This window comes from Sorex araneus, chromosome 2, assembly GCF_027595985.1.
Source record: "Sorex araneus isolate mSorAra2 chromosome 2, mSorAra2.pri, whole genome shotgun sequence".
In the NCBI taxonomy this organism is placed as follows: domain Eukaryota; kingdom Metazoa; phylum Chordata; class Mammalia; order Eulipotyphla; family Soricidae; genus Sorex; species Sorex araneus.
The window spans coordinates 134,667,687-134,694,570 of NC_073303.1; the positions used below are offsets into that span (position 1 = coordinate 134,667,687).

General features: G+C 42.7%; 1 protein-coding gene and 1 long non-coding RNA gene across 26 annotated transcripts in view; one reads left to right on the forward strand and one right to left on the reverse strand.

Annotated features, from left to right (window-relative positions):
• The window catches only part of KALRN (kalirin RhoGEF kinase), an 809,955-nt gene that overhangs the window by 364,555 nt on the left and 418,516 nt on the right, over positions 1-26,884 (reverse strand). For all 25 annotated transcript variants that reach the window (XM_055128078.1, XM_055128085.1, XM_055128081.1 and 22 more), the window contains exon 11: positions 1,823-2,014. In XM_055128078.1, coding sequence (XP_054984053.1) covers positions 1,823-2,014 — 192 coding nt within the window. The remainder of the gene's footprint in view (positions 1-1,822; positions 2,015-26,884) is intronic.
• On the forward strand, positions 2,021-24,106 carry LOC129402260 (uncharacterized). Its single transcript, XR_008628607.1, has 3 exons — positions 2,021-2,386; positions 14,575-14,687; positions 20,756-24,106. It is a non-coding gene; the product is annotated as an uncharacterized LOC129402260 (long non-coding RNA).

A 26,884-nucleotide genomic window follows, 5' to 3' on the forward strand; every position in this document is an offset into this window, starting at 1 on the left:
GCAATCCCCCTGGCCCTTGTATCTACTGTCCTTGGGTGTCAGCCTCATGTGATATTATTCTATACTCCACAAATGAGTGCAGTCCTTAATGAAGTAAATTTTATGGTAGGTAAATCACCTATACCATAGCAGATTTAATTTTATTATTGTTAATTATCATTTTTCATATCAAATAAAGAAGCAGAGAAGAAAAAAAGAGTAGAATCTAGGATCCACATAAGAACCATAAGGGGTATTAGGTCCACTGAGTCTAACTGCAAACTTTCAAGATGAGGCCATCAGGGCAGGGACATAGTGATGTGTACAAGCCACACCATTCTCTGGCACCAAATTCAGCACAAGAACCCCAGACTTCGAACTCCATATCCAGAGGAGGGATATGTCACTGGAAAAGGTTCTTGGGAACCAGCCGCCCCTCTAAGAGTGGTCTATCCATAGAAACTGTCCAGCTTTCCCTGAGCACACCTACAGTTCTCACAAGAAACGTGACCCCAGTTCACTCACACATCAACCCTTCCCTTACAGGAGCTTGTACCGAAAAGAGAACACACATGCCTTTGCTTTCAGAGACAATTGTTAAGAGTCAAGTGAGCCACAGACAAGCAGACAACCAAGCAGGAAAACCTGGATTAAAGTTAATCCCCCGTGCTTTACAGACACTCATCAGAGCCGTGATGGTCTCACCAAAACCTAGCAGCCAGTTTCTGAGAGCTCGCCAGCCCTTCCTCTGCCTGGGGAATCTCAGTTTAGAAAACATTATCGCTTCATGTTTTTCTCTGATAGGCAGTGCAATAATTTACATTCATTCCCACAAAGTGTCAGAAAAGCCTGTAAAGTAATAACAACCAGACTTCCCAGTGCATTTCAAATATCAAAAATCAACTTAATTAAATAGGTTTATTTTTTTTCCTGAGCAGCAATCAAACTTTAATTAATACTCCATTAAAATAAATTCCTAGGGGAACACAAGCATGCATGTACCTAATGAGTTCATCTGCCAGGGGTATTATTATAGAAGATGTTAAATGTGCCTCCTTACTGGCCACTTAGTCAATGCAGAGTGCCCCACATTAATCAGAGATGAAAAGCAATCACAGGTTTGCAACCCTTCTCCTCACCATGGGCCCCTGTGCCCTGCCAACAGCGTAACATAATCGTGCCCTCTTCTCCTCTGCTTCCACTTCATGAATGATTCAGGACACAGAGGCCCACAGTGAGGAATCCCAGCTGGATTCCTCCTGCAAGCATGGCCCCCCAGCCCCCCTTTCTTCACTGGCTTCATTCCACGATCTGGCAAGGTAAGGACCAACCAAGTCACTTTAGCAGATCCCACTTAAGGTTAAACCCTGTATTTAAACAGGATCACACACAGAACACATTTGCAAACATGTTTGTTGCTGATAGCACGGATGATGGAAGCAGATCTCTAGGATTGTTGATTTCTGACAAGAAACAGCAAGCAAGAGAAACAGTGTGGGGTGGGGAGGGAATCTGCTCTTCCACTTCCTCTGAAAGTGCCTATTTCTAAACCAGAGATCCCCAGACTTCCCCAGCTGCTTTCTGGATGCTCCAACAAACTCCCCAAACCACCTGCTTCTGCGGTCCTCTCTTCCTCAGAGATGAGGCGGAAATTCTGACCGAGACCCGAAGGATACGCTTTCAGGATCAAGCTGTTAATATCATAAATACCAAAACGTTAGTAGCCCCCAGGCCCTGGGCCCCTGATTTTGTTTTTTTTTTTTTTTACTTTCAGGGGTGGGGGTGCATCTGACTAGAAACCAACTTGTCATCACAAGCCCCCCAGCGCGGCCGCGGCCCTCACCTCTTTGGTGTGCGTGTGGAAGGAGACGGACATGTCCAGGAGGAGCTTCCGCTGCTCCACTCTGCGCACGAAGTCCTGGATGCGCACCTCCAGGTGCCGGGCCGCCTTGTAGATCTCCTCGGGGTCGCACTCCCCGGTCTGCGCCAGCTGCTCCGCCGCCTCTAGGAGCTTGTCTGCATTGGTGTATGTGTTCTGCCGGCAGCAACAGGGAGGGAAAGTCAGCTCGCAGTCAGGCACCTCGCTTCGCGCCTTCCCCCAGCCCACGCGGGCGGCCGCGCAGAGTGAGCGGCGGGCGTGGGCGCGGCGCGCCAGCGCCCTGATCTGGCTCCAAGCAGCTGCACGCGGAGCTCGGCGGCCGCCTCCCTGCAGCGAGCAGTCCAGCCCGGAGGCCGCTCGGGAGCCAGGGCCCCGCCGGGATGCGAGGAGCTGGGAGAGGCGCTCCAGTCCCCGCACTCCCGACCCCGCGCCCGCCCCTCCGCAGACCCTCAGCGCAGTCCTCGCGGCCAGGGTGCAGGGGCCCGCGCCAGACCGCCTCTTCAGCACTGAGACTGACCCGGACCTTAGGTGAGAGCACCAGGGAGACGGGGACGGGGCGACATGCTCCTCTGCGCCCCCAGTTCCCTCGACTACTGGTGTTTATCTCTGGGCCGGGGAGCGCTGTCGCCTGGGAAGGAAGGGCCAGCAGCCCAGGGCAGCTGACAGAGGGAAGCAGCCACAGCCCGCGTGAAGAGTCGCAGGCTACTCCCAGCGCCAGAGAAGCCTTAATATTTGCACTGGGGTTAGGGAGGAGTCTGGTGTGTCTGTGTTATACACAGCACTTGCACACATACTCTCTCAACCCCTGTCTCCACACACCATCGTACTCTCCAGAGCATTCTGAAAGGAAACCCACTTGTAATTATTATTCAGAGTCACTGCCTTAAATTGTCCTGTTATAGTGGCCCTGGTAGATGTTGGACCCCTTAATATCCCATATCACCCTTTAAAGAGAACAAGCGGTTCCCATGGGTGTGAATGTGGCAGCAGGGTCTGTATCAAACACACAATAGGTGGAGTGCTGAGTGGCCCTGTGAACAATGTGTGGTGTTGCAGTCTGCTGCTAAAGAAGTAACCTCTGACATCCAGGGAAGGTTTTGTTCATTTTTGGCTGCGTCCATCAGTGTATCAGTGTTCAGCGGTTCCTCTGGTCTCTGGTTTCAGAGTTGCTCCAGGTGTCTTAAGGGGATTGAATCCTGGCCCCTTTCACGCAAAGCATGTGCTCTGCCCATGGATTTATCCTCCTGCTGGCATTTTCCATAGAATTTTACTTTAATTCACCAGAAGTAAAATGTGACACTCCTAAATTCACATGTTGAAGTCAGAGCCCACAGTGCCTCAAGAATGACTTTATTTGGAATCAGAGTCATTGTAGATGTAATTATCAGAGATTAAGTTATAGTTGAGTAAGATGAGCTCCGAACCACATATCACTGGTGTCCTTATAAGAATGCCACATGAACTTTTATATATACATATATATTATATAAAAGCCAAAAACAGCAAGTGTTAGTGAGGGCATGGAGAAAAAGGAACCTTCATTCACAGTTGGTGGGAAAATAAATTGGTTCAGCCTCTATGGAAAATAATATGTAGATTTCTAAAAAAAAATCAAAACAAAGCAGAACAGAACTACCATATAATCCAGCAATCCACCTCTAGGTTTTAATATAAATAATGGATAAAACATTCATTTGAAAAGTTCACTGCAGCACTATTTATAAGAGCCAGGATCTGGAAACAACCTGCATGCCCAGTGACAGATGAATGTATAAAGAAGTTGTGACAGAACAAAATAACAATCTATAAAATAAACTATAAGAAAAGATGGAGTTTGCCTTTTACTAATGTCCTGCAATGATAAGGCAATGATTGGTGGTTATATGTACAGGTCAAGACTGCTACCAAATTCCCAGAAGTTGAGGACATAGGGCAGACTCTTCTCCATGTCTCTTAGAAAGATCTAATACTTATCAACCCTTTATATATATATGTATATATATACATCATATATATATATATATATATATATATTTGCTTTCTGGGTTACATCTGGTGATGCACAGGGGTTACTCCTGGCTCCACTCTCAGGAATTACTCCTGGTGGTGCTCAGGGGACCATATGGGATGCTGGGTAGCAGATGAAGGGTCTTATATGCTTGGGTGGATGCTAGGGTGCAGTATGCCCAAGACACCGGGGAGCCACTAAATGGGTTAACAAGAGAGGTGAGACTGGACATGAATGTTAGAAACTCTTTCAGCTGCATGCAAGGCAAACACTCTACCCACTGTGCCCCAACCCTCCAGCCCCAACCCTTTTAATCTTCACAATAATGTGATACAGTCATCAGCCTCACTTTTCAGAGGAAAAACTGAGGCACAGGAACTTCTAGTCAAGACCACATGTACCCTAAGTGGCAAAACCAAGTTTATAAACTCTATCATCTGTTTTAGAGCACAAGCTCCAAATTATGCAAGCAGTGTTAGGTGAAGAAGAGACATCCAGACTATGACAAGGTGTTTTACTCCTAGGTTGTTGGAAGCCATTGCAGTTTGTTTGTTTGCTTGTTTTGTTTTAGGGACATGCCAGGTGAGTTCAGAGAGAGCTAACTCCTGGCTCTACACTGAGGGATCACTCCTGGCCGAGATTGAGGGGAAATATGAGGACTGAGCCCACGTCCGCTGGGTGCAAGGTTATATCCTGCGCACAGCAGAGAGAGGTGACTGCTGCACAGTGCAGATACATCCTGTTGCTACATGGGGAAGGCAGAAGCCTGAGAGGATGGGCAGGGTGTAGGGGAGAAGGGCAGCTCCCCTGGAGAGGATATTCTGCTTTGTGCCACAGACCACATTGAGACCACACACTAGCCACTATCCTGTGCCAATAACCATGTGCTCCTTTCGGCAGGCACTAGGGCCCACTGCCTTTTGGTTCCCCAGACCAGATGCAATGGCTGGCACCTACCACGCACTTACTTAATGTCTGTGAACAAGACACAGAGATGGGAACAAGCTTACTTGAGTGCACTTGCTTAAAATTAGAAAGTGGCAGGAAGAACTAGATGTTGGATTTTATAGAGAGAAAGGGACAAGTGGGGGTAGTAGGATCCAGAGCTAAAAGATGGGCCCCCTGCTCTAACCACCTCCTACCCAATACTAATAGAAAGAGTTTCTAACATTCATGTCCAGTCTCACCTCTCTTGTTGTTAACCCATTCGGTGGCTCCCCGGTGTCTTGGGCATACTGCACCCTAGCGTCCACCCAAGCATACAAGACCCTTCATCTGCTACCCACTTTCTACCTTCAGATTCAACTCACATCATGACTTCCATGGACAGCCTGTCCATGAAATCAATTGTTTACACTTCAGAAACACACTGTTACAAGAAAACATAAAATTGTGTCATTAGTGGAAAATTAGATGGAATGGAAAAGAATTTTGTTCAGGAAAATAAACCAGAGGGAGGGCAAATACCAGATGATCTGTGGCATATAGAGAAACAGGTCAAAAAAGGTATGGACAGTAATAAACTCTGGGGGCTGGATTATAGGCCGGAGAATAAGAGGTCAGAGTAGAGGGGGGTGAGGGAACAATGAGGTTGGACTGGAAGAAACATAAGGGCATTGGTGGAGGGTTCTGGGCACTTGGTGCTAGCAAGGTGAGGTAAGTATATGCACAATAATCATAACTGTCTATAAACAAACAATGGGGGAAGAGGTGGGGAAAAGAAGCTCCAGAAGTGACAGGACAGCGTGGAGAGTCACATGCATGTTGGTGGGGTGCAGTGACTTTGTACATCAATGTTATAAACTTAAACACTTTGTAACCATATTACCTCAATTAAAATAATTTTAATAATCTGGCTGTACAGAGAGTCCTGCTTTTGTGCTTTGACCATGGAGTCTCCCCTGACTCCCAACCTGTCCCCCATCTCTATTTCCTTTCTCTTTTTTGGTCACACCTGGCAATGCTCAGGGGTCACTCCTGACTCTGCACTCAGGAATCACTCCTGGCAATGCTCAGGGGACCATATGGGATGCTGGGAATCGAACCTGTGTCGGCCGCATGTAAGGTAACTGCCCTACCTGCTGTGCTATCACTCCAGCCCCCTATTTCTATTTTCTGCTCAAATATCTCTTATTGTTTAAGATCCAGCCCAGGTACCACTTCCTCCAGGAAGCCCATCCACCTATCCATGTCACTCCCAAGTCAGGTTTAATTGAACTCTGAGCAACCGGAGTGCCCTGTGCTAGCCCCCTCCATATTGCCTGCCATATTTTAACTGCAAAGGTGTGTCTTTCTCATCCGTTTAGGAGCAGATAATGTCTGTTACTTCTTTCTCTTAGTTCCTAACACCAAGTTAGTGCTCTATTAATAAAGAATACATGAATCCTCATCAGTCTTAGTCATCAAACCTTCACCCTCAGCAAATAATTTGTACAAGACTTTACATGGCAAAATTCATGCTTAATGTTCAAACTAGTTTAGTTTATTCTACTCTCCTGGTACAGTCTTTTTTTTCTTTTTGGGTCACACCCAGCAATGCACAGGTGTTACTCTTGGCTTTGCACTGCACTCAGGAATGATTCCTGCCAGTGCTCAGGGCACCATACGGGATGCTGGGAATTGAACCTGGGTTGGCCACATGCAAGGCAAATGCCCTACCCCCTGTGCTATCACTCCATCCCCCTGGCACAGTTTTAAAATAGAAATATACCTAGAGATTATTATTAAAAGTATTAACAAAACAACACATAAATGTCTGTTATTGCCTCAAACTGGAATGAGGAATACCACAAGCTTTTGCTCATATAAGCAAATTAATACCTATTTCTGTCCTAGAGTCACAGTCTGAGCTCATTTGTGATTTTTAGGTGTTTTATAGGTTGCCAACTCTTGCTTCAGAGTTAATCCCTTAATAACATTTTCTAACTGATCTGAAAAATGGGTTATCAATAATAATTGCCACTGACAGACATCACATTAAGCAGAGGCAGAGGCAGCTGCTAAGTTGGAGGTCTGGTTCATACACATGGCTGAAATTCCTGTTCTTCTTCTGGCCCTACCTAGCCCTTCAGTCTAGCAAGTAAAACAGTCTCAACAACTTAGCCCTGCATTTACATCAGTTCTGTCTGCTGCAGTCTGGACAGTTATTGTAGTTTGTTCCTCGGAGGAGAAACAACCAGTTTAGGGTGACTAGATTATCTCTAAAATTATATAAATCTCAGCATAGGAGTGATAGGATAGCAGGTAGGGCATTGCCTTGCATACAATCAACCTCAGTCTGATCCCCAGTGCCCTATATGAGCCCCTGAGCCTGAGTGATTCCTGAGTGCAGTTAAGAATAAGCTCTGGGCACCAACAGGAATGACCCAATACCCCCAAATAAATTAAATCACATAAATCTCCACAGTAAGGATATACTTTAGATTCCCTGTGTTAAAGAAGAGGGAAGAGGGGTGAGCATTTTTAAAAGTAAGCGGGTGCAAGGGTCAGAAAAATGAGTACAGGAGAGGGCTCCTGCCTTGTCCATGGCCAACCCAGATTTGATCCCTGGACCCACGCACCTCCTTCAGCAGGGAGCAAGGAGTTAGTCTTGAGCTCTGTCAAGTGTGCTCCCAGAAAAAAATAGTGATTTTGAAAAGTAAGGGGGTGGCATAAATGGTGAATAACAACGCTTTAATGTCAAGAGTTAATTGGCAGCCTTGGTGAGTTAGCACTCTTGTGTCTCTGGGCTGGAGAAGAGGAAGGATGAGACCCTTAAGCCATGCTAAATATTCAAAAGAGACACCCTGGGCTGGAAAACATGACCAGCAGGGTGCCAGAGAGGACTCCCTTTGAGTCCTGAGAATTTTCTGAGATGGTATGGCTACAAAAATGGGTAGTGAGAGGAAAGGAATAAATAAAGCTTAAGAATATTTATAGGCAGGGCCAAAACAGCAGGTAAGGTGCTTGCCTTGCACATGGCTGACCTGGGTTCAAGCACCCCATTTGGCACCCTGAGCTGAGCCAAGAGTGATCCCTAAGCACCGCAGGAAGTGTCCTTCCTCTGACGAGAGAGAGAGAGAGAGACAGAGAGACAGAGAGAGACAGAGACAGAGACAGAGACAGAGAGAGAGAGGCAGAGGAGAAAGAGAGATTTTTTTACAGGAGTATAGAAATGTCCAGCAGCAAGGTAAAATTCATAATGTCGAATATCTCATAAAAATCACTACATACAAAGAAATAGAAAATATTAATCTATGGTAGAAAGAAAAATTATTCAACACTGACTGAATTGACAGATACTACAGCTAAGAGTGATGAGGATTTAAAAATATCTAGGGCTGATGGAACAGGTGCAGTCTCCCCACCTTCTCCAGATGGAATCCTGGTGATCATTAGCTTCTACAAACATGGCTCCACTACGTGGGGACCAGGACTATTTCTCCGCAGCTTACGTGGCTGCATGACCTCTCCTGATACACAAAGTGAGCAATGGAAAATAGATGATCTAACATCTTCCCCTAGAAGGCAGGCTTTTATGGTGGTGGGAATATCCAAGCAAAATATAATACCCAAGACTATAGAGAGATTATCTGAACAATTGTCTGCCATAAAGGCAGGTTAAGGACTGAAATGGAAAAGGAAGGGATAATGGGGATATTGGTGGTGGAAGGTTTGCACTGGTGGAGGGATGGGTGATCGATCATTGTATTGCTGAACACCAAACATGCGGCTTTTGGCAGAAATGCGTCTAGAATACGCATTAGGTTTCCAGCGCCGGACCACCCCAGGTGGGGATGGATTTTGTGCCTTGGCCTGTTTCCCCTGGTGGCTTGGTCACCGCTGCCATCTTCCAAAGGCCTGGGGACAGCCAGGCAGGGGCCCGCACTGACGAGGAATGCCTGGCCTCACGGGATGGGGGTGGAGCCTGCCCTTTTCCTCCCCCCCGCCCCTAGGAGACCCGGAGTTGCCTCCCACAAATGAGCCCTCTGGCTGCTGATGGAGCTGCTTATCGGCTCTGATCCCAGAGATTCAGAAACAAAGCTCAGAAATCAATGGCTTTTTGCAAAAATGCGTCCGGACTATGCATTAGGTTTCCCGCGCTGGACCATCCCAGGTAGGAATGGGTTTCGTGCCTTGGCCTGTTTCCCCTGGTGACTCAGTCGCCGTCGCCAACTTCCAGAGGCCTAGGGACAGCCAGAGAGGGGCCACAGTGATGAGGAACATGGAGCCTCATGGGATGGGGGTGGAGCCGGCCCTTACCCCCACCCCGCCCCCGCACCTAGAATACCCGGAATTGCTGCCCACGAATGAGCCCTCTGACTGCTGATGGGGCTGCTTATTGGCCATGATCTCAGAGACAAAGCTTGGAACACAGCGGCTTTGGGCAGAAATATCTCCAGATTTAATTATTAGAACTTCAGAATCCCCAAATTGCGCAGCCGTGATAGTGGCCATGCATCATTATGTGCCATTCATGATCAGTTACTGTCATGCTGTTGCTCATCAATTTGCTCAAGCAGGCACCAGTAACGTCTCCATTGTGAGACTTGTTGTTACTGTTTTTGGCATATCGAATATGCCACGGGGAGCTTGCTATGCTCTGGCATGTGGGTGAGATACTCTCGGTAGCTTGCCAGGCTCTCCAAGAGGAGCAGAGGAATCGAACCCAGGTCAGCCATGTACAAGGCAAGCATGTACAAGGCAAATGCCCTAACTGCTGTGCTATCGCTCCAGCCCATAATCAGCAATAAAACACAAATTGTCTAAAAAAAATATCTGGGGCTGAAAGCATGGTTTAGTGGTTAGGGCATCTGCTTTGCATGTGGCCAGCATGCGTTCAATTCCTGAGCCTGGAGAGCCAAGTCAGGAGTAAGCCCTGAGCATCATCAGGTGTGCCTCCCCCCCAACCCCCCCCACCCCGGCACACACACACACACACACACACACACACACACACACACACGGTTGAGCCGCTCACACATTTGGGTGTGGTGCTCTCAGTCTGAGGCATAGCACTGAGGCATAGCTCTGAGGCATAGTTCATAGTCTGAGGGGGGGATGTCCACACACTACACATTTCAGTTGCTTTCGTTGTGGTGTTTGCAGACTTGCTTGCCAAGGGTTACACCATCAGATTTCTCTGATTCGGTACCCAATTTATGATGTTCAAAGCTATTTTAGGGAAGGGAGCTTTGACTCCTGTGATTGGAGGTCAGATTCCAGTCCCTGTTTTTTTTGCTCATTATCACTATCAAGGGAAGCCTGAGTCCTGATTCTGTTTTTACCAAATCTGTGCCTTAAACTCCCTTGAGCTGTCTGAGTTCTGTATCACCTTGTCATGTATAACTGCCCATTCTCCTCCTCAGCTGCAAGTGCGGATCATTCCCCAGGCCAGGGATGAGCCCTGTATAAATATGACCAGTTCTTGGGCTGGGTGCTCAGTCTTTAGACATCACACCAATGAGCTGACACCGTGCTGAATTAACTGGGCTTTTTCTTGCTTCTCCAAGTATGGGTCTTTGTCCCTCTCCCTTAATTGGAGTTCTGCAACAGCACACCTGTTTGTGGTGCTAGCGTGGTATTAGCTGTGGTGGTTGTCGGGAGTGGCACACCCGGTCGTGGTGGGGGACTCCAAGCAACAGAGTCACTGGCACAAACTCAGGGATGTGGGTGGTGCCAGAGATCAAAGAGTCTCATACTTGGAAGGATTTTTTTTAAATAATATATCATAAAATTATGAGAAAAACTATAGCAAGGAATATAAAAATGAAATCAAACTTGATAAAAGTGGAAATCTTTCATTGATTTTAATAGTGGTAACACAAGTATATAAGGCTGTAACAGTATACATGTTAGGGTTACAACACCATTGCTCCATGTCCCCATTCAAGGGCCTTAACACCAAATCTCTACCACAATCCACTGGACCTCTCTCATCCTTCCAACCCCCCTTCTCTTGGCACCCTCAGTTCTGCAATCTGAGTCTAAAGGCCTCTTTTGAATTGAACCGTCATCTCTAGCCTTAGCTCTGTTTCTTTATGTTTCACATAAGAGAGAGACCAGCCAGTATTTGTCCTTCTCCCTCTGACTTACATTTTCTTATCATGATCCCCTCTAGTTCTATGTTTTAGAAAAGTCAAGTTTTGTCTTGTTGTATAACAAGAAACTGGAAAATCATGTCAGGGAACTTTCCAGGTTCTTTTTAATGAAACATGCCTCTTAAAAGCTCAATATCATAGTCCCAACTGCTCTGTTTCTTATTTTTCATTATTTTTACCCTGATGTCCTTAATTGATAAATTAGGGCATTGTAATCACTCATCTGCATCTACTTTTTTTCTGAAAACACTTTCTAGTATATACATGTTTATTTCCACACAAAACTGCATCCTCCTAGAAAAGTCCATCTTAGTCATATTATCTATTGCAACTACTCATCACTTTATCTAGTAGGCATAGTGCATGGTGCCTGCTTTCTTTTTTTAATTGAATCACTGTGAGATACAGTTACAAGATTTCATGTTTGAACTTCAATCATACAATGATCAAACACCAATCCCTCCACCAGTATACATTCTCCACTACCAATGTCCCCAGTATACCCCCCTTTCCGGTCCTCCCCCTGCCTCCATGGCAGACAATTTCCCACATATTATCTCTCTACTTTTGGGGTGCCTGCTTTCAGTAGGCACCCAACCCAAAAACCTGCAGTCCAGCATCTTGTCAGCAGGAAGCTCCAGAACTGGAGAGTGACCTTAACTTCCAGCTTCATAATGTAAATAACTCCCAAATAGAAATAACTCCCAGTTTCATAATGAACTGTGATTCCGAAATTCCTCTGTAAGCCTCCTATTTGTACTAGATGTATTTTCATACAAATGGGAGTTCTACTCCAGAGTCAGAATAAAGAAACTCAGTTGAGCATTTAATGTGTTTAAAATATAGGACTGTTGTTCCACATCATGTACAACAACCAAAATGTATTATTGGGTGGTCTAGGAAATGCTCTGGGGCTTCTATCCTGCAGCACCATGCATTTCTCCTTCAGACATTTGCTCTGGAAGCGGGGAGGGTGGGGATGGATTCTGGTAATGGGATGGAGTCTTTGGTGTAGATCATTAGAAAGTGAACTTGTGGGCACAAGTGCCACATTACATCTGCTGTAAGAACATTTTTATAGGGTTCCAGAAACTATCATTACCTCTATTAGGGGAATTTCTATATTCCAACAAGAAAGGTCTAATGAATAGCCTAATTACATGCTTTCAAATTGGACACTATCTGTACAAACCTTCAGTCTACTAATTGGGACTGAAACCAAAAATAACTACTGCAGATGTCAATACCTACCAACACAAATAGTTAGGGTGCTGAGATTATCTTGAGGAGCCAACTGTGAGCTTTATCACATTTTCAAATGCAGTCAGCATCCTACCTCATTCCCATCCACCTTTCTTCTTTAAGAAAAGCACTTCCCTCTCCATACATAACATGCTTCTACACCTTTCCTATTAGCCACACATGGTATATTTTCATAACTTCCCAATTCCAAAGTAGAGTTTCATTTTCCTACAGCATAGTGTTTATGCATTTAAAATGTACAAGACCTAGAAATTCTGAGAAAAGAATAGCAGTTGTTCTTGGATAGGTTGTTCTTTTCTGATTACTTTTCTTCCCTTTTAGTCTGCATGAACCCTCTTCATTTATAAGTGATATCTTAGAGGAACCTCAATATATTTTTTCCCAGATGTAGATTGGAAGTCAAATATTTAACTATTCTCAAGCAAGAAAGCAAAAGAAATAATGATGATTAAGTGTTAACCTATTGCTTATTTAACAAGAAAAACATAAAATATCTTGTTTCTGAATCAAAAATTAAGGTCATTCCTAGAGGTTACAAGGTATAGGGAATATACTGGCCCCAGCCAATGAGAAGGATTCCAGGGGGCATAGCTATCTCAGGGGAATGGAACAAAAATCTAAGAATTTTCTCCTTCACCCACTCCACCTATACATCTCCAGGGCATGGAATGTAGAAGGCAGAGACAGGGCTGTAGATCAAGTCTGGAAGATTCGGGGTTGGTACTAAGAGTGAACACAAAGAAGATGTTTTTATACACAAAGCACAGACTCAGCAACACAGAAAACATGAAATCTAAACTACAAGCACAGAACTTTGAGATGTGCCCACCAAAGATGGCAGATGGGGGGGCGGGGGCGGGTTGGGCGGGAGCAGGAGAACACTGGTAGAGGGAAGCTGATATTGGTGGTGGGGTTGGTGGGACTGGAGTATTGTATGCCTAAGATTCATCTAGCAATACCTGTGTAAATCACAACTTCTTAAATCAAAGTGAAAAATTTAAAAATACATTGAAAAGGAAAAATCAAAAGATGGTTTTATACCAGACAAGGACTAGGGGCCAGAGACTGGCCCAGAGAAGAAGCAGGGGCAAAGGCAAAGCAGAAGCCACTGGGAGCTGAGAAATGAGATCCAAAGGAGGCGAGAGTCATGCGGGCAAAATGACCTGGAGACTGAAGATTTGTTTCACTGCTTCCCCTAAAGCAGGCCCAGGTGCAGATGCTCAGTGGCTGTCCTGATGCTTCAAAGCAACCCGCCAATCCCCAATTTGATGACACAGTCTCTACTCTAGCTCCCCTCTCTACCCCCTCCTTTCCCTCATGCTACTCAAATCTGCAGAATAGTTAAGGGGAACTTGTAACCACATCAGAAATGTATGGATTAAAAGAAGTTTTTAGGGACTGGAGCAATGGTACAACAGCTAGGGTGTTTGCCTTGCATGTGGCCAACCGAGTTCAATCCCTGGCACCCCATATGTTCCCTTAAGCCCAGTCAGGAATAATCTCTGAGTTTGATTAAAAGAAAAAAAATTTAGCTAAGAAGGTAGATTTAAGTGCTCTGACATGGATACATGATTGCCGAGTCAGTCTGGTCCTGTAATTCTCCCTTCTCACGTGGAATGCTGACACCCAAAGAAACAAGCATTTGGTGAGACAGCATTCCCACAGAACAAAAATGGTCCACCTGCTGCAGGGCCTGGCGACTCCCAAGATGGCGGGGAAGTGTGCCCAAAGCTATGTTCTCTTATAAAAATTTTAACTTCGCAGTACTGCTGTTTTTCCTGTTTTCCATATTCTAAGTTTGGCTGTCAGTGGGAGGCAGTGGGTGTGAGAGGGAGAAGGCAGGCTTTTGGAAAGAAAAGAGAGCTGGCTTGAAAATACTGCAGAAAACCTTTGTCTGGTGAACTGCTTTTTTCTTCTGACTTCCACCGCTGAGGGGGACATTAGAGGAGAGGCTGTGCCATCTGGGGAATGAGGATTATTTTCTGAAGGGTTATTTGATGAAGAGGCTTATCCACACTTGGGTTTTGACCAAGTCTCCCTGTACCGCTCAAGTCTTTACCCTCTTGTTCACAGATAGCCCTGAGCAGTCATGTTTGTATAAATCCACAGGGAGCTGCAGCCTTTGACCTAGAGGCAGAGATCAATGTTTCTCTTGACTAATAAAGCTCCTGCTCATTCCCCGCCATTGCTGACCTTGAGTCCCTTCTATGTGCCTTGTTCTCACTTTTGCTAACCTCCCCTAAGTTTAAACACAAAGTCTACTAAACAAGATTTTTTGATAGCATCATTATTAACATTTTGGACTGGTTAAATTTTTTGTTTTGGGGGGACTATTATGAATTAAGTTTCTGTTGTTTTGATTTTAGGCTACACCCATATATGTTCAGGTTTTATCTGTGATGCTGTGCTGAGGAATCACTTCTGGTGGTGTTCAGGGATATGTGATGATGGGATCGAATCCAGGCCAACCATGTGCGAGGTAAGTGCCTTATCCGTTATACCATCTCTCTGATCCCTGAGTTCTCTACCACCAATGTCCCCAGTATACTACCAATATACTACCCATCCTTTCCAGCCCTCCCCCTGCCTCTATGGCAGACAATTTCCCCATACTATCTCTCTACTTTTGGGCACTATGGTTTGCAGTATAGATACTGAGAGGCTATCATGTTTGGTCCTACTACTTTTAGCACACATCTCCCATCCCGAATAATTCCTCCAACCACCATTGACTTAATGATCCCTTCTCCATTACAGCTGCCTTCTCCCCCAGCTCATGAGACAGGCTGTTAATTATGGAGCAATATTCCTGGCCCTTGTATCTACTGTCCTTGGGTATCAGTCTCATGTTATTTTATATTCCACAAATGAGTGCAGTCATTCTATGTCCCTCTCTTTCTGACTCATTTCACTTAGCATGATATTCTTCATGACCATCCACTTATCAGCAAATTTCATGACTTTATCTTTCCTAATAGCTGCACAGGATTCTATTGTGTAGATTCTCCTCTTGGACTCTATTTCTTCCTTTCTATCCCCCGTCTCCAAACCTCTCTCTTTACTCATCATGATATCATACAGTTCCAACCAGGTTGCAGAAAATGCATAATTTTATTATTTCTTACAACTGCACAGTATTGTATATTTTTAAACCATTCACCTGTCATTGGACAGCAAGGTTGATTCCATATGTTAGTTATTGTACTGAGGGCAGCCATGAATAATGGTGTGCATAGTCCCTTTGAAAGAGTGTTTTTATGTGCTGAGGGCAGATATCCAAAGTCGAATTGCTGGGTCAGGTGGCTTAATCCTAGGTTTACCGAGAACTCTCCATACTTCCAAAGGGGTTGTACCAGACAATTTTCCCACCAGGAGTGGAAGAGAGTTCCTTTTTCACCCCATCCCTGCCAACAGATTGTTCTTACTTCTTTTGATATGTACCATTTTCCCTAGTGTGAGACGGTATCTCATTGTCATCTTGACTTGGATTTCTCCGATGATTAGTGATGCTGAGCATTTTTCAATGTGCATACTGCCCATCCATCTGTCTTCCTCTGAGAAATGTCTGTTAATTTCTTCTACATTTGTTGATAGTGTTTTTAGATTTTTTTGTTGATCTCTTATTTTATATATCTTGGATATTAAAACTTTACCTTATGTGTTGAATGCAAATTTTTTTCCCATTCTTTTATTTTTTATTTTTAGCTAGTGTTTCTTTTTCCATGCAGAAGCTCTTTAATTTAATGTAGCTCTATTTGTTCAATTTTGATTTTGTTGCCATTGCCATTTTATCAGATATCTAAAGATGCCTTTGAGGTTCAAATCTTGAAATGTTTTGCCTATATTTTCCTCAATATTCTTTATAGTTTCTGATGGGATCTCAAGGTCTTTAATCCACTTTGAATTGACTTCTGTGTGAGGTGTAAGATATGGATCTAGCTTTAATTTCATACACATTGTTATCCAATTTTCCCTACACCTCTTTGTTGAAGAGGCTATCTTTATTCCATTTCAGATTCTCAGCTCCCTTATCAAAAATTAACTGTCCATATATGCGAAGTTTTGTCACTGGGCATTCTATTGTGACCCATTGATCAGAGGCTTTATCTTTACTCCAGTACCATGCAGTTTTGATCACAATAGCTTTATAATACAGTTCCAAATTTGGTAATGAATTACCTCCCAATTTCTTATTTCTCAGTATGGCTTTGTTATTGGTGTTTTCTCTTATTCCATATAAACTTTATTATTGACTTTTGGAGTTGAGTTTTATTTCTTCAAAATAGATACTTGAAAGTCCAACCTCCAGTATCTGAAAATGTGACCTCCTTTGGAAATAGTGTCGCTGTGAAAATAATTAGTTAAGATGAAGTCATGCTGAAATTGGCATGGTAGAGGTGGGGCTAGGGAGGAGAGGGAGGTACTATAATCCAGTATGACTTGGTGACCTTATAAAATGTAGCCATGTTCAGACAGGGTACCAGATGGTACAAGGGTCAAAACAAGGAAAGCCAAAGCCTGCCAGGAAACCACCCGAACACAGAAAAGACATCTGGAACAGCCCTTCCATTGCAGCCCTCCATTATGACTAAACATGTTGAGAACCTGGCCTTGAACTTCTAGCTTTTATAAGTGTGGAACAATACATATTTATTGTTTTAAATTGCTGGGTTTGTAGAGTTTCATTAAGTTGCTTTAAGAAACTCATTCCTGTGCTCCTGTGTATACTAAGATATTAACAGCATTTCTGGTGACTATCAACAAGATGCTCATAATGACCCCATAACAATTATTTTGCACTAACAAAAAAAGTCCCACCCCCCCACTTTGTCAAATGAAAAGCCACATTCCACTTGTAAAGGCAAGAAACTTAAATAAGCGCACAGAGTTGGATATTGAGCTCAGACTCACACTTTACCTCAAGCAAGCCTTTCTTCACATTCTGCTGTGATGAATGGAAATTTACAACAAATATCAATAATTTAGATATCATCGGGTACTAGGTAGTAAGGATGATTTTTCTTTCCTATTATTCCCTATTTTACAAATATTCTGTGGTTCTATGTATTAATTCTGTAATCAGAAAAAGGGGCAAAATCATCTAAAGTATAAATATTATAAGCAGGGTATGTTTATAGTATATAAGTGTATAATGCTTAAATTTTTACAAAAATAAAAGAAGTTTTTATATTTATACATGTTTGCTTATATATGTGTAAGAGAAAGATGTACAAAATTCCTGTGATTGCCTTGGAAGAGGGGATTGGGAAGTGGGAGAGAAGGTAACCACCAATTATAGCTATATATTTTTGCAATGTTTCTCTATTAGTATAAAAATAGAAATCTATGTCAAATTTAAAAAATTTACAAATACAAAAAAATCTATTAAGAATTTCAATATATTGGGGCTGGAGTGATAGCACAGAGGATAGGGCATTTGCCTTGCACGTGGCCAACTCGGGTTCAATTCCCAGCATCCCAATGGGTTATACGAATGAGTTATATGAACAGTAACCCTATGAATGGAAGTAAGTTGGCTACATAGTGGGGTCTGACCGTGTATCAATAATTTCACAGAAGTCCAAGAAGGTAGATCCAAGATCCCTAGTGCTCACTACAAGGCGTGGGCACGAGCTTGGGCTGGACAGATCACCATGTGCACAGCTTCCCTGTGTTCTCTGCTTAGATAACTGTTGATGGTAAGCAGCCAGATGCTCTACCTGCAAAGCTTGACACTTTTTCATGTCCAGAATCAACTTTTGACCTCAATGTATCACTGTGTAAACTTTTATAAATATCAGAACAAGACTCATTAAATCACAATTTAGCTTAAGCTTTCCAACATGGAACATTTCCCTGACTAATCCTGGTATGCCTGGGAATCTGGCCCTCAATCAGGGGGGAAAGCCTGGGGCATGAAGAGTTCAGTTAAACTCAGAGACTGGTCAGCACATTCTCTCTCTTGGGAAACACCAGTATGGGGCAGTAGCATCAATCTTTTCTATATCTTTCGTTCCTCTTTTCTGACTATATTCCAGACATGACCTCATCCACTATCTCCTAAATAATAACGATGTTAATTTAAATTTGCTTTATGCTCTAGATTTAAAGTGCTTTTAAGTACATAATATCATTTGTCATTGTTCAATTCCTCTGCCCCTCTCGGAGAAAGTGACCCGGACTCACAGTTGGAGTAGTTCCCACACAGGTGTTCCAGTCCCTGTATCCTTCTCACTGGATCTGCTACTGGAAACTGTCACTGGGAAGACTAGAGGAGGATATGTAACACAATTTTTTTAATGGTGAGATTTTAACACTGACTGTTCAAGTAGCATTCATGTGAGGCAAAGAGTAAGAAAAAGAAGAATCTGGAAAACTGCCTTGTGGTCAGGCTCATCTGGTGAGAGACCATCAGGCCACATAAAGCCATGATGGAGTGTAGTTTCTTGGAGAAAACCTCAAACCCTAGACCTCTCCAACTTAATAGTACTTTTTAAAAAGAACTTTCATTTGGCTGTAATTTTTTAGATGAGACCAACCTTGTGAATTCACAAAAGACTAAAAAGTCCTTCATTTTAGGCAGAGTCAAAGCCTGATGACGAAGAAGAAAACTGCAACAAGCCTGCCACATGGATCTGGAGTTTCCTTTTCGGTCTTCTCACTGCCCCCTTCCTTTGTTATTTTCAAACCCCAGCCATGTGATGGGCTAAAGTCCACCAAAGCTATTTCAATCCATACTTAGCATCACTAAAACGCAGATATACTGTGCAAAATATTCCACAGTGTGACATTCCAGGGAGATATGTAATAACATCCGAAATTACCAAATTTCAATGTTTTCAACTCTTAGAATATCATAGGACAATGGTACCCCTGGCTACTGAAAGCTACAGGGCAGTGCCTTGGGCTGGTTGGGCACTGCTGTATCCTCAGGTGAATAAGGCCCAGACCTGGTGTGGCAGGAAGCCACACGAGCTCAGCTGCCTCTACACCAAACCTGGCTTTCTTTCTAAGCGGGATAATCCAGATGTAATGCTTTTTTCATGGAAGAACTTGGCAGTGGACTTTTCTCCTGTTGAAAATGTATTCTAAATGAAACTAGTTCATGGAAATGCCTCCAGTTGCTCATTGGTAGGGGAAAAAAAGACATATCTACTTGGTGGGCTGCTGCTCTTCATGACAGGTGTTTGGTGCTTGGTCTGATGATAAACAGTCCTAAGGGCTGTCACTTAGGCCTCACATCTGCTGGCACCTGATCTAGCTGCCATATACACTCATGAGTTCTCAAAGGCGCACATCCTTTGATCAAACCCTCCTGTTTGCCCCATCACCCTGAGTTTAAGCAGGGAGCACTTGCCTCTGGGAGCTCTTAGGTATCTGGGAAAACTGTCCCCCTAAAATTACACTTGCACCGGAGGAGAATGCTGCAACCTGGCCTCTGACTAAAGTCCTCATTTGAGAAGAGGATTTCCTGGAAGAATATGGGACAGACCTAAAGGAAAAGGAAGGAAAAATTGAGGAGAAAAAGAAGAGGGAAGGAGGAAAATGGAGAGGAAAAAGAGAAATGATTACAAAAAAGGACTTTTCAAGAGTACCACCACCAGCATCACTGCATCCACTCTGGCTTAGGACCTAGAGGTCCTCACAGTCCTCTTACAGGCATGAGCCTACAGCCAGGAACTAGAAAAACTTGCAAAGTGAACTTCTGAATTGACATTCCCTGAAGCTTTCCCTTGGGAAAAGATTCTAAATGCTTGTCTGAAACCCTAGCCTCTGTTTTCAATGCGTATTTTGCTTCTCCCTACACACTTATAAATGCACCTGGTTTTAAAGGATATAATTACAAGTTATATAGAATCTGGGAAAGGGTAAGAAATCGTAATATAAAATATTCACCATCAAGGAAAATAGTGTTACAGTCATGGGAAATATCACTGATTGAGGAGAACTACTGGCCAAATCATGACACTTATTATCCATGTAGATAAGTGTCTGGTAGAATCAAAGCATTAACAGTTGTGAGACAAGTGTGAGTATGGGTTATTTTTGTTCACTTTCATTTCTACACTGAAAATGTACCTAAAAATGTATGGCTTTTTATTAGAAATAAGAAGATAAAAAATAAAATAGAAACTTTGTTGGAAAAAAATCAAAGGGGAAGTTTTAAAAGCTCATTCCCCCCCCCCCCCCATGGAACTCTGAATGCTAGACAAGTGGGTGCAGGGGTCAGCCTAAGCTCAAATCCTGCCTTCTTCATGGACATAATATTCTCTCAGCTTTATTTTTATGTGGAAAATGAGAATAATATTAACACCTACTCCATAGTTTCAGTGATTCGACAAGATATTTTTTTGTAAAGGCGTGTATTCAATAGGTGACAGATATTATTAGTATTTACTTTCATATGTTTGTCTTCATAGCACAAGTTGAAAATCTTGCAAAGTTTTTCAGAATGTTTCTTATCTATGTCCAGAAAAATTCTTCACTGTGGAACTTCTGTACATTCTCCCCACATGCAAACTCATCATGTGTTCCTCTTATTTTCAGCTGAAGACAAGCAGCATGCTTCTCATCCCACTGCAGCAAGCACACTTCAGTGGCCCACCCTCCTCAGAGAATGTCAAAGACATGAAAGAAGAGAAAAGAGAAGGGAAATCAATTTGTTTTTTTTAATCCGGGCAGGTCAAAATTAATTATTGGAAGACATGGTAATAAAGGTTTGTTTTCAGAATCAATACCGGGGAGATGGAGGAGCTTTCCTCTGAAATAGTTTTTCCTGTTTCCTTTCTAAACCATGTCAATGTTTTCTGAAAGACAATACTTTATTCTTATCATTTGCAAGCTAACCTCACTGTGACAAAAATACGTTGCTTAATTATGAAACTCTAGTAATTACACACTGAGTACCCCTCTAGTGAAGGCCACTGACTCGAATCCTGTTGGAAGCAAGTTCTTACTCTCTGTCCATACCCCTTCATTCCATATCTCCCTGGGACCCATGGCAGGCTCAGATCCAGTCCAGTTACAGAAATAAGATGAAATCATATATATCACCAACGTATCACTTGTCTTCCTTAATTTTGTATCATCAAATTGGATAACCATATGCTTTTTCTTGTGTTATGCATGTCAGTAATGGTAGCTAATTTACCTCCATCCCCCTTGAAATTGGGATCATCTCAAAGACTAGGCCTACTCTTTTCCAGCATAATGAAGCAGACCAAGTTGAGTTTTGAGAAATAACAGCATGGTACTTTATAACCTAGTCTGGAAAGGAATAAGAATGTCATGTACTCTATCTCTAATGGACATCACAGCTACCACAAAGACCAAGTCACCCAGCACCTTCTAGGAGCTAAACTCTCCACTGGGGGCATTCCATATGTGATTTCTAACATTACCTTTGTTTTAGAAAGGACACTGACTCAGGAAAATTATGTGATTTTTCATAAGGTTCAAGCCAAAACAAGGAAAAGAACAGAGACTTAAATGCCATGTTTTGCTTCTCAATATACATAAAACAAGAAGAAGGGGTGTCTCAAATTGTATAGGGAAGGTAATAGCAAGAGAGATGGATTTGGAAAAGTAGAATGTTTAGTTAAGGATAGCTTGACCTGAGCTAAAAGTGAAAAATTAAACAATCTCCTGGGCTAGGCCAAATGTAGCCTGTCTTTTGTGCTAGGAAATAAAAATGAAGAAGCAGGCCAGATACTGGCCAGACTAACTGTTCAACTGGCCACGCTCCAGCATGCAGCAGAGAAGCTGCCAACAACTGATACACTTACTTCCTACAAGCAGTGAACAGGCAGAGGAAGGTTAAGGCAGTTACAGGTCTCCCACAGACCTGGGACCATAAAGACTTTGGGAATCAAAAAGTACCAGAGAATAGTGCTTCTCAACCCATTTCCAACTGTGGTAGCTCCCTTCTGACTCATTTCTTTCCAATGGTTCCATCTTACCTGTTGACCCTCTAGTCTATGCTGTGGCTTCCATTTACAGGGTTTCTACCTGGGGCACACTTGTAAGATCCTAGGGGCACAGTAGTGGGGATGTGTGTGATACAGTCCCAGTTGAGAAATGTTAAACCATTATTAATAGTAGAGTAAAACAAAAAATCTTAATCAATTAAAACTTTTTTTTAATGCTGCCATAAAGAATAATGAAGATGGTCCTGGAATCCAAGGGAAATCTTAGATACAAGGAGAAAAAAGTCGTACATCAACAATTCAGCCATCACAGTGCTGGCATGTAGCTATTTAAGGGATTATCTAGATCTACACGTTGAAAGGAAACTAGAAACCGTGCTCTGGGCTGGAGCTGAGGACTCAAGGGGCCTGATCCCAGAGCACCTAAAGTTTAAGTGAATCAGAGATTCCATGGTGAAGTGGTTGAGAACCTGAACTCTAGAGCTTGAACCCCGTGACACCACTTACTGACAACTAGGCTACTGAACCTCTTTACTGCAGGCTTCCCATTTTATATAAAGAAAATTATTGAATCAACATGAATTGCAAAGTTACAATGTTATTCATTGTTGAGTTTCAGGTGTACTCTGTTCCAACACCAATCCCTTCACCAGTGGCCACCTGTCCACTTCTCTCTACAAATGGTCCCAGTTTCCCTCCGGTCCCCAGCCTGCCTGTCCCATGGCAGAGATTTCTTTTCTCTTTACCCCCCAGCTTTTAGGAACTATGGTTTAAAATACTATTAACTTATACAGTATTATGCATACCACTTTACCTCCTTTCAGCACCTAGCTCTGGTCCAGAGTGACCACTTCCCTCTCTAATTGTCATAGCAGTCCCTTCCTTGCCCTGTTGCTCTTCCCCAGCCAGTGGCAAACTTCTAAGTAAGGACAAGTTATCCTGCTCCTTGGGGCTTCAGTAATTTGCTCATCATGATACTTTCCAAATCCATGGATAAGCAAACTGCATGACTTCATTTTTCCTCATGCTAGAGTACTATCCCACTGCATATATGTACATAGCTTCTTTATCCAGTCATCTGTTCTTGGGCACTTGGGTTGTTTCCAGATTTTGTGAATAGTACTGCAATGAACATAGGAGTACAGATACATTTTCTGCACTGTGTTTGTGGATCCTTAGTATATTCTCAGAAGTCGAATTTCTGAGTCATATGGTAACTTGATTCCTAGTTTTTTGAGGAATGTACATCTCACCTTCCAAAACACTTGAGTCAGTTGACATTCCTACCAGAAGTGAATGAGGGTCCTTTTCCCCCCACCTCAATGTCAACATGGTTGATGTAGTTTTTATTTATTTTTTGGTGAGTGCCAGTCTCTGTGATGTGAGGTGGTATTTCACTGTCCTTTTGATTTGTATTTCCCTGATGATTAGTAATAGGGGCTGGAGTGATAGCACAGCAGTTGGGTGTTTGCCTTTCAAGTTTGATTCCTCTGCCCCTCTCGGAGAGCCCGGCAAGCTACCAAGAATATTGAGCCCGAAAGGCAGAGCCTGGCAAGCTACCCATGCGTATTGGATATGCCAAAAACAGTAACAATAATTCTCTCAATGAGAGACGTTACTGGTGCCTGCTTGAACAAATCGATGAACAACGGGATGGCAGTGACAGTGATTAGTAATAGAATGTATCTTTCCATATGCCTTTTAACCAATTGCATTTCCTCATTGAGGGAATTTCTGTTCATTTCTTCCCCTCATTTTTTGACAGGGGTGTATTTTTTTCTTGTAAAGTTCTAATAGTGCTTTACATACCTTGGCTACTAACCCTTTGTCATATGAGTGGTGGGCAGATAATTTCTCTTGTTCATTGTATTCTGGTTATCATTTCCTAATTGGTGCAGAAGTTTCTTAATTTAATGCAGTCCCATTTGTTTGTCTTTGCTTTCACTTGCCTGGTCATTAGTGTTGTTTCATCTTTAAAGATCACTTTAAAGCAGGGGGTGGGAAGGGGTGGAGGTGGGGGGAGGGACACTGGGAATATTGCTGGTGAAGATTTGGCACTGGTGGAGGGATGAGTACTCGAACATTGATTGAAACGTAATCATAAAAGCTTGTAATTTTGTAACTATGTCATGGTGATCCATTAAAATAATAATAAAAAAGATGCCTCTGGCTTCAATGTCATGGTGATTTCTGACTGTGTTTTCCTCTGTGTACCTTACAGATTCAGGTCTGGTACTGAGGTCTTCAATCCATTTTGATTTGGCTTTTGTGCATGGCATTGGAAAGAGGTCTGAGTTCACCTTTTTCCATGTGGCTGACAAGTTTTCACCGACAACACCACTTACTGAAGACACTTTCCTTGCTCCCTTTCATATTTTTTGCTCCTTTAGAAGATTAATTGACCTGAGGGTCTGTCTCTGTACTTTCAATTCTATTTTACTGATCTGAGAGCTTATCTTTATTCCAGTACCATGCTGTTTTAATTACTACTGCACTGTAACACAATTTGAAGTTGGGAAAAGCGATTACTCTCATATCATCTTGTTTTTTATTGGCAGTCCCTTCCATTGTTTCTTCGAGCTCCTTAAACATTCTCAATCTTTCCTAACATCCTTATCAGAGAAGTGATTACAAGTTAAATCTTTGGGGCTCCTACCCTTGCTCACTAAGCATGGTGGGGTTATGTGCTGCTTTCCCACTGTGACTTTTTCGGCTGGTGTGGTAAGATAACTAGAGTTAGGATGTCAATGTATGCTCTTTGTGAAGCAGAGCTTCTGACCTGGGGGGTGAATGGTGACTTCTGAGTGAAGCTTCCTAACAAAAAGGGACCCAGAGTGCTGCTCAGTTTCTTGGGATGGGGGCAGAGGGTCCGTGCTGGGTGGCAAGCACCTGACCTTTTCTCAAGGATCCTGACCCTGGGGGGGGGGGTGAAATGGCAACATCTGGACGTCACTTTCTAACAAACTCAGACTCCTAATCTTTAAACAAGAATTTGAAATACCTAGTTTATAGGATTTTCTGAGGATTTATTAACACACAAATAATTATAATACTTCTAAAGTATACTTGGTAACTATAATTGTCATCATCGTTGCTGTTGGTATTGGGTTTCTTCAATGGGGAGAAGTAAAGAAAAGTTTACAAATATACTACATTGAATCAAAATAAGTATGACTAGACTCAAAATCAATGTAAATTCAGTTAATGGCATACTTCTTTTGCATATATGTTTGCTTTTTTCCTGTTTTATTGTTACCTTTAATATTCCTTTGAAAAGAGTTAATATTATTCACCTCTAGTGAAGGAGAATTTTTGAAATGGAAAAGAACTACCATACACATCCCATTATAAAATCATTACTTTGAACTGAGATGTTCATTGAACTGGGCACAGAAAACATAGAAAAGATGGTTTTCTCTTTACCTACTTGTTTATTTTTTAGATGGGAAAAACTTAAGCATGTTTATACTTAAAAAATCCTCCAGTGGTAAAATGTTCACTATATTCTAGTTTTGAAGAGCATCCAGAAATCAATCATGGGGCTAGAGAGATAGTACAGTGGGTAGGGCACTTGCCTTGCACACGGCTGACCTGAGTTCGATCCCAGGCATCCCATATGACTACCTGAGCACTGCTAGGAGTAATTTCTGAGTGCAGAGCCAGGAATAATGCCTGAGTATCACCGGGTGTGATGCAAAAACAAAATTAAAAAGTAATCATAAGTTGAAAGTTAGAATTAAGCTAAAATTGACTTTACTATACTTTCCTGCCTTTATTATATCTACAGTAGCCTTCAACTATCAAACCCACCTCCCTGTCTTAAAAAAAATTATTTACTCAAAACTGAACATGTGCAATTCAACTTAACAGCCCTGGAAGCTAACAAGGACAGTTTTGTCAATATCTGTTTGAAAATGTATTTTCTAGAACTAAGTACAATGTTCCAGAGGTGATTTAAACCAGTGTTCTCCAGCATGTTCATCCTTGCAGACCAGCACCTGTTTGCATGCTGGCCCATGGACTAGCAGTTCTACCTATCACAGGAAACCATAAGTTTTCAATCTTTCTTCACCTGCAGGCCGGCACCACAGATGGCAGTTGAAGAGCAGCATATAGAAGAATTCTCATTCTCGGGATTAGAGGGTCTTTTTTGGTTTGTTTCCTGGTTGAGGCTGTTGTTGTCATTATGGGGCGACACCTAGCAGTGCTCAGAGCATAATCTTGGCTCTGTGCTCAGGGATCATTCTTGATGGTGCTCAGGAATGCATGCTGGGGATCAAACCAAGGTCAGCAGTGTGCAAGGCTACAACCTTAATCCCAGTAGATTCAGAGGCTCTAATTCAATTTCTATCATCCCTTTCAGGATTTATTATTTCTTTTGGCCCTAGGAGTAAAATCTAAACCCTTTTATCTAACAGTCAGGGTTCTAAAAAGTCTAAACATAGTCTATACTCTTTCAAAAAACATGATTTCCTTTCTACCATGAAAGTTCTATTTTATATCATTTATTAATGCCTTATTTGCAGTGTCACAAAATTCATAGGTGAAGAAAACTTGAGTCTCTCATCACCATGGTAAATTTTAATGAGCTAGAATTTGAGACCCTTCGGACAGGACTTTCCAGCAGTTCAGAGCAGACCATGATTTCCTTCACTAACAATCAGAGCTTGTTTTGTGGTCTTTTTTATCTCTATTATTTCTCTGCAATTTTACTACCCACCAGGTAGCAAACAGATATAAGATTCTTTAA